We start from the raw sequence: 8,383 nt of genomic DNA, 5'->3' as shown, positions 1-8,383 counted from the left end.
TCTCTGCTGCAAAAGCAAGTATTTAGAGTAAGCCAGTTAGTAAAAAATTGATTCATAAATCGTATAAAATTATGTGGGTAGGGCTGAGAGATATAGATAGCTATTAATATTCCACGGAATATCAAAAACGAGGAATATGGATTATAGAGCTTGAGTTCGTCAATATATTTACGGTATATTTTGAAAATGCGGTATATTTTGGTATATTTCTGAGGGTCAGGCCATATATCCGCGGGCGGATGGGCGTCCAAGAAAAAACAAACATTTGGCACTTAGAAGTATGCTTTAAGCTGAGAAACAAATAAAACAAGCGACAATGCGACGCTCAATCAGCGGAACAGAACATTCCGAATCGGACCTGTCCTCCGGCTCCACAACGGAGAGCAATTCCAGCGATTACGAGCATTTGGATAGACACCACAGCAGCAGCAGGGTCCACGACTCCACCACCGCCAAGCGAGACAATGTCATGCTGCCCAGGTGAGTCAAAGTGCAAAGTTCCCAGTTGAGTGTTAATGACGCTCTACTTAATCTTATCTTATCACCAATCCACTGGACGAACAGGCCCTGGGCGTCGAGTGGCGGTTGGATGTGCTTTCTGATGCCGCTGGCCTTGGCCTCGCGCTTTCTAAACGCTCCGACCTGCAAGGAGCAGGTCCATCTCCATCTGATGTTGACGGTGACAGCCGCTGGCATGTGCGTGGAGACACTCTGCTTCTTCGTGTACTTCTTTGCGGACACGAGCATACTGGCCAAATGCATCATCAGCCTACTGCCGGGAACATTCACCGCACTTGGTTTCGGCCTCTGCCTGGGCACTTCCGGTTGTTTGCTGTGTTCGCGGGGTTCCTGATGATAGCTGGCTACCAGCACTTTTACATCTGCATGATGCGTGGCTTCTCACGGTGCTTCACCTACGGCGAGGCCTCCATTCTATTCCAAGGTCTTATGCTGTTCGTGATAAGCGCCACTTACCGGCTCTACGAACTGTGCTCCGCGGACGCGGATGCCAAGACCTTTAGTGATTTTGACCGACTTAATCTTATAATGCTGGTGGGTTTAGGTGATCATTCATCCACATCTAATCCTGTCTAATCAGAATCAGAGCCCACTCTTTCACAGAATGCTTTGATGTGGCTGCTCATTCTCTGCGTGCTGGTGACCGCAGTTCCACGACTGCATGGGCCTATTCCTTTCTACCTGTTGCTGGGCCTCCTCGTAGTGGCAGTCACCTGTGCCCCCGTCACCAGTCCTCTGCCTATTGTGGCTCTGCTCCAGTTCATCTTCAGGAGCCCTAAGCGACTGCAAATTATAGGCTTCTACCTGGTGCTCGTTCTATTGACCGGCGCCACCATCACCTGGCAACTGCGGCACACCGTTCAAGCCAACACCCGAATCCGTAAGATAATCCACCTGTTGATAGTGCTTGTCTTCGTTCCAGGAGTGCTCTTTCAGTGCACTCTACTGTACTTAGCCACGGGCATAGCGCTGGCGGCATTTGTGGTCCTGGAGCTGATGCGACTGCTAGAGATTCCTCCATTTTCGGACAGGCTGACCGACGCTTTCCACTCGTTCCGGGATGAAAAGGACGCTGGGGTTCTGGCGCTGACCCCGTTCTGCCTGCTTATTGGATGCTCCATGCCCCTATGGCTGACTCCTTGCCCCTGCTCCGGAAAAGATACTTTGATCCTGCTCTCGGGCATCCTGGCAGTGGGCGTGGGCGACACCGCGGCCAGTGGGGTGGGCTCCAAGATGGGACGCAACATGTGGGGAAGTGAGTAGTGACAGGAGAACACTCCCATTGAACTGCTGACTAATACAACGTTTTCAACTCTTGCAGATTCCTCACGTTCCCTGGAAGGCACTATCGCCTTCGTGATGTCCATCCTTCTGTCCGTCTGGTTGCTGGAGGCGACCGGTCTGCTGGCCATGACACAGGCCAAGTGGTTTGCAACCATTTTCGCAGCCATCAACTCAGCCATGGTGGAGGCCTTTACCGACCAAGTGGACAATCTGGTGCTGCCCCTAGTCTTTTATATACTCGTTGGCCTGGCCTGATTCTGATCTCCTTGTGAGTGCATATACATATACATGCATATTGACCAACACTAATTATGGGACTGTACTTTTATTTACGGTCCATAGGATCTATAACAAATTATGTAGGTATCAATGCATATATGTATACTTACATACATATGTACATATGTGTATTTACAAACATAGTTTCTGCACATAGGCATAAATATTGAATTATTTCTGCTGCTGTACAAAATTTTGAAATTGTATAATGTATTCCTGAACTTGTTGTATCACATTTCGAATGGGACTGATCTTCCCCGAGAATCGTTCCACTTTTGGGATTTTGCGGCTACACGTTTTGCGCATGTTCCACACTTAACTTACGACTAAAAACATATTAAGGTATGGTATTCATTCAGCTCCTGCTTCTGCCTTAGGACCTGGACCCGGTTGCAGGGCAAGACACCTAGACTGGAAAATGAATGACATGCTGGACTGCATTTAAAGGAACATTATGACAAGAACAAAACACTGGTTGCGGCCATCCAATGCGTACGAACTCCACCCGACTACGTCTGGGAGCTCTGTCCATTGTACCCATCGGTGGCCCTGTCTTAAAGCGGCTCCTGCGTGAAGTAATCGTGCTCTAGGCAATCCAGGGCCGAGGGGCGCATGTTTATGTCGTACGACAGCATTTGCTGGATGAAGGACACGGAGGAGGGCATAGATTAGTATGTTTATCCAGACGGAGAGAGCAACACACAAAGGTACATTCAACAGGTCATCGGAGAACTCGCACAGGTTGGGGCAAAAGTCACGTGGCCGCTTGGGAAGGCGGTGAGGGAAATGCTCCCGTGCCACAGAGATGGTTTTGGGCCATTGCTGATCTGTGGGTCGGCCCGTCAGCCTACAGGGGAGAGATGGAAACAACAGAGATTTAGATATAAACTTGATACACATTTAATTCGATACATACTCGAATATACGATCCAGCTGGTTCTTCTCTGATGTGCACGGGAACAGAGCCTTCCGGTTGAACATCTCAAAGATTATGCAGGCGGCACTCCAGAGATCCACGGAACTGTTGTAGGGCTGGATAAGAAGTACCTCGGGAGCGCGATACCACAGCGTAACAACCACTGATGTCAGCTTCATTTCGGAGTTGTATGTTTTGGCCAGACCAAAATCGGCAATCTTCAGATGGCCCTGAGCGGAAACTAGCAGATTCTGCGGTTTCAGATCGCGGTGGATGATGCGATGCAAGTGCAGAAAGTCCACGCCGGTCAGGAGCTCCCGCGACAGACGCTGCCAGATGGGATCGTTTGGTTACACAGTTTGACTAATGGAGGTATTATGCGTAATCACCTGGATTGTGGTGGGGGACATGCCTGATTTGGGCAGGCGTTCGATGAGGTCAGACAAATCCTGCTCCAGGTGCTCAAAGACCAGAAGAATCATTAGTTGTCCGTCGCGCTCCAGAAACTGGCATACTTCGAACAGTCTGCAAGAAGAGGGGAAATCAGATAGGAACTTTTTATACCCGATACTCAAAATGAGTATTGAGGTATATTAGATTTGTGGTAAAAGTGGATGTGTGTAACGTCCAGAAGGAATCGTTTCCGACCCCATAAAGTATATACATATATTCTTGATCAGCATCAATAGCCGAGTCGATTGAGCCATGTCTGTCTGTCCGTCTGTCCGTCCGTCCGTCTGTCCGTCTGTCCGTCCCCTTCAGCGCCTAGTGCTCAAAGACTATAAGAGGTAGAGCAACGATGTTTTGGATCCAGACTTCTGTGATATGTCACTGCTACAAGAATATTTCAAAACTTTGCCCCGCCCACTTCCGCCCCCACAAAGAGCGAAAATCTGTGGCATCCACAATATTGAAGATACGAAAAAACTAAAAACGCAGAATCATAGATAAGGACCATATCTATCAGATTCCTGAATCTGGATCAGATCGGATCATTTTTATAGCCAATAGGAACAAATCAATTTGCAGTGGCTACGCAGCGCCCGACGTCACGCTCTGACTGATTTTCTGTCTCTCTCGCACGCACTCTTTGTCGTGTCGTTTAATATTAGCGGCGTCTGCCGGAGGAGAGCCATACTGACTTAGTATCGGGTATAACTGTAGAGTTGCGGTGTTCGCAGCAACTCACAACGTTCCCCCTCGTTCGTTATATAAATCATTGAATTAGCTGCCTCAATTGCATCTTCAATTAATATCGATTTATCTGATCACATAAATTACCCCCGAAAAATGAAAAAAAAGAACAGAAGATTGTCAGGCTTGCAACATTGTTGGGAACTGCTTAGCACGACTTAATTTCTTCCTCTTTTCTTAAATTGTTCCAGAAAAATAAATTAAAAATGCAGTAGGTCTCACACCCTCTCTTAAACTTTCTATGGATCATTAAGAGACAAAAATAAGACTCTTCTGTGGCTCAAGGCTGAGCTCTGGCAACATGTAGCTGGCGCATGTTGATAAACTGCTTGATTTGAGCGGGACCTGAACCGTGGGTGTTTCTCCTCTCTTTCTATGTAACTCTATTTGGCTTCTATTTCGCTGTCCATATGGCAGCATCGTTTTTTATACCCGATACTCAAAATGAGTATTGGGGAATATTAGATTTGTGGTAAAAGTGGATGTGTGTAACGTCCAGAAGGAATCGTTTCCGACCCCATAAAGTATATATATTCTTGATCAGCATCAATAGCCGAGTCGATTGAGCCCTGTTTGTCTTTCCGTCTGTCCGTCCGTCCGTCTGTCCGTCCCCTTCAGCGCCTAGTGCTCAAAGACTATAAGAGCTAAAGCAACGATGTTTTGGATCCAGACTTCTGTGATATGTCACTGCTACAAAAATATTTCAAAACTTCGCCCCGCCCACTTCCGCCCCCACAAAGGACGAAAATCTGTGGCATCCACATTTTTAAAGATACGATAAAACCAAAAACGCAGAATCGTAGAGGATGACTATATGTTTTAGAATGTAAGATCTCAACCAGATCGTATAATTATTATAGCCAGAATCAAGAAAACAATTTCATTCTTTCTCGCTCTGTCTCTCTCTAACACACAGGTTTCATGGTCGGTTTTCCCAATTGCAAAATATGAGTTCAAGGATCTCAGAACCTATAAGAGCCAGAGCAACCAAATTTGGTATCCACACTCCTGTGATATCGGACCTTGACCGTTTCGTGTCCAAATTTCGCCACCCCCCCTTCCGCCCCCGCAAAGGACGAAAAACTGGGGCATCCACAAATCTCAGAGACTATTAAGGCTAGAGTAACCAAATTTGGTATCCGCACTTCTGTTATATCTCACTATAAAACGTATATCTCAGAATTTCGCCCCACCCCCTTCCGCCCCCACAAAGGACGAAAATCTGTTGCATCCACAATATCGCACATTCGAGAAAACTAAAAACGCAGAATCATAGATAATGACCGTATCTATCAGATTGCTGAATCTGGATCAGATCAGATAATTTTTATAGCCAAAAGGAACAAATCAATTTGCACTGGCTTCGCAGCGCCCGACGTCACGCTCTGACTGATTTTCTGTCTCTCTCGCACGCACTCTTTGTCGTGTCGTTTAATATTAGCGGCGTCTGCCGGAGGAGAGCCATACTGACTTAGTATCGGGTATAACTGTAGAGTTGCGGTGTCCGCAGCAACTCACAACGTTCCCCCTCGTTCGTTATATAAATCATTGAATTAGCTGCCTCAATTGCATCTTCAATTAATATCGATTTATCTGATCACATAAATTACCCCCGAAAAATGAAAAAAAAGAACAGAAGATTGTCAGGCTTGCAACATTGTTGGGAACTGCTTAGCACGACTTAATTTCTTCCTCTTTTCTTAAATTGTTCCAGAAAAATAAATTAAAAATGCAGTAGGTCTCACACCCTCTCTTAAACTTTCTATGGATCATTAAGAGACAAAAATAAGACTCTTCTGTGGCTCAAGGCTGAGCTCTGGCAACATGTAGCTGGCGCATGTTGATAAACTGCTTGATTTAAGCGGGACCTGAACCGTGGGTGTTTCTCCTCTCTTTCTATGTAACTCTATTTGCCTTCTATTTCGCTGTCCATGTGGCAGCATCGTTTTTTATACCCGATACTCAAAATGAGTATTGGGGAATATTAGATTTGTGGTAAAAGTGGATGTGTGTAACGTCCAGAAGGAATCGTTTCCGACCCCATAAAGTATATATATTCTTGATCAGCATCAATAGCCGAGCCGAGCCAGCATCAAGGTCCGATATCACAGGAGTGTGGATACCAAATTTGGTTGCTCTGGCTCTTATAGGTTCTGAGATCCTTGAACTCATATTTTGCAATTGGCAAAACCGACCATGAAACCTGTGTGTTAGAGAGAGACAGAGCGAGAAAGAATGAAATTGTTTTCTTGATTCTGGCTATAATAATTATACGATCTGGTTCAGATTTTGCACACTAGAAGATATAGTCATCTTCTACGATTCTGCGTTTTTAGTTTTCTCGTATCGTCGAAATTGTGGATGCCACAGATTTTCGCCCTTTGTGGGGGCGGAAGTGGGCGGGGCAAAGTTTTGAAATATTCTTGTAGCAGTGACATATCACAGAAGTCTGGATCCAAAACATCGTTGCTCTCGCTCTTATAGTCTTTGAGCACTAGGCGCTGAAGGGTACGGACAGACGGACGGACGGACAGACAGACAGGGCTCAATCGACTCGGCTATTGATGCTGATCAAGAATATATATACTTTATGGGGTCGGAAACGATTCCTTCTGGACGTTACACACATCCACTTTTACCACAAATCTAATATACCCCCATACTCATTTTGAGTATCGGGTATAAAAAGTAGGGGGAGAGGCGAGCAACAAAAGCAGACATGAATTTATATCCTCCTTCCCATTTAAATGCACTGCATGAAATCTTTTAGTAATTGGCTTTCTGATTTTGGTAAATTTGTAATTTTCGAACAGAAAACACTTTTGGCATAACAATTAAGAGCGCATGTTCGGGGGGTTTGAGAGGGAAAACAGGCTAGAGTTAGGAATCGAGTGATTCGCTTTCAGGCGAATACTTAGAAAGAGACGAACTCGGGCTGGGTTGAGGACAGAGTTTCGCTTTTCAATAATTCCAGAAAACTTATTGGGATGGAAAATATATATGTACATATGTACACATGTATTTATGCTGTTGTTGTTTACTCTAAAGTCGTCATCATCATCACTATTAGCATCATGGTGGCTGTCGTCGTCGTCATCTTGCCAACAGCTGGCACAGCGGCAACTTTCAAGTCTTATAACACAAATTTGTATGTACATATGTATGTGGCGTGAAGGAACCCCATTTTAGACAGAAATGTATAGATATACATTTTCAAGAACCGAGTGAACGTGCAGACCAAAGGAATAAGTTGGGGTTAACCTAGACATGAGTAGATCCGATCCAGAGCTTCGTTTTTCGCTCGCACTTAGAATGAAGTTTTCATTGATCTGGACTGGGAATCCGTTGAATTCCAGGGCGTTAATTTTATGTTTATGAGTAACGAAGGAAATATATAGTTTAATACTTACATAGATCAAGCCAGAGTAGTATCTGTCTTTAATGTTGTGCAGCACGGAAGCCTCGTTGAGGCACGTCAGATCGGCCATATCCTCGACTTTGTCGAATTTTGGCGGATTCATCTTTTGTATATCGTCGCGCAGAATCATGACCCTCTTGCCGGTCTCGGCCAGTTCAACCTCAACCTCGTCGCCATGTTCCCGCTTAATACTAGCGGCCACGAAGCCCTGCAAAAAAGGAGACAAGAAAAATGTCCATTCAATTAGTCACACTTGAACTTTAACCATTCTGCTTCCAGAAAGAAAAGTATGAGAATCAAAATGTTATTTGTGTATGAGTGAATGAGTATGTATGTATGAGATGTATCCACATCACGCATCATGTCTTTCCATTTTGATCAAGTTTTATATTCATATAAAGCAATGCAAAATCAGCAATATGATAATAAAGATATAAAAGGGTCATTCGTTATATAGAGCGGCTATACCACGATGCATAGTTTTGGCAATTGCGGTCAGCGTACTTTTGGGCGCACAGATTAGAAAGAAGAAGGATAGATTCAAATCTGGCGGGCTAGGCCGATAGATCGACCATGGTTGCAAGTGTGTACACACAATTTTTGTACAAACACATTATATAGATAATCTCTTACGTTTTATTTGTTTGACCTTTGGGCAAAATCAAATAAAAGCAAGTATTTAAAATAAACCAGTCGAGTAGAAAATTGATTCATTAGTCGGATAAAATTATGTGGGCAGGCCTGAGGGTTCTATTTAGCTAGTAATATTCGCC

At 44.8% G+C, this 8,383-nt stretch overlaps 1 protein-coding gene and 1 pseudogene across 1 annotated transcript; one reads left to right on the top strand and one right to left on the bottom strand.

Annotated features, from left to right (window-relative positions):
• Positions 1–28: 28 nt before the first annotated feature.
• Positions 29–2,112, top strand: LOC117191354 (annotated as a pseudogene).
• Positions 2,113–2,537: 425 nt separating this feature from the next.
• Positions 2,538–7,713, bottom strand: LOC117191615 (cyclin-dependent kinase 6-like). Its single transcript, XM_033396434.1, has 6 exons — positions 7,603–7,713; positions 7,454–7,521; positions 3,388–3,523; positions 2,999–3,327; positions 2,794–2,929; positions 2,538–2,720 (listed from the first exon to the last, which is right to left on the bottom strand). The coding sequence occupies exons 1-6, from the start codon at positions 7,711–7,713 to the stop codon at positions 2,637–2,639; spliced, it is 864 nt and encodes a 287-aa protein (XP_033252325.1). The 3' UTR covers positions 2,538–2,636.
• Positions 7,714–8,383: the final 670 nt, after the last annotated feature.

This window comes from Drosophila miranda (assembly GCF_003369915.1).
Source record: "Drosophila miranda strain MSH22 chromosome Y unlocalized genomic scaffold, D.miranda_PacBio2.1 Contig_Y1_pilon, whole genome shotgun sequence".
Taxonomy (NCBI): domain Eukaryota; kingdom Metazoa; phylum Arthropoda; class Insecta; order Diptera; family Drosophilidae; genus Drosophila; species Drosophila miranda.
This window is presented reverse-complemented; position numbering and strand designations above follow the sequence as displayed.

Coding starts and splice junctions, on each gene's coding strand:
- LOC117191615 (XM_033396434.1), bottom strand. CDS start 7,713: ATGAATCCGCCAAAATTCGACAAAGTCGAGGATATGGCCGATCTGACG. Junction 3,524..7,453: donor TCGGATCTACTCATGTCTAG/GTTAACCCCAAC, acceptor CTCTTCTTGCAG/ACTGTTCGAAGTATGCCAGT. Junction 2,930..2,998: donor CAGCTGGATCGTATATTCGA/GTATGTATCGAA, acceptor TCTCCCCTGTAG/GCTGACGGGCCGACCCACAG.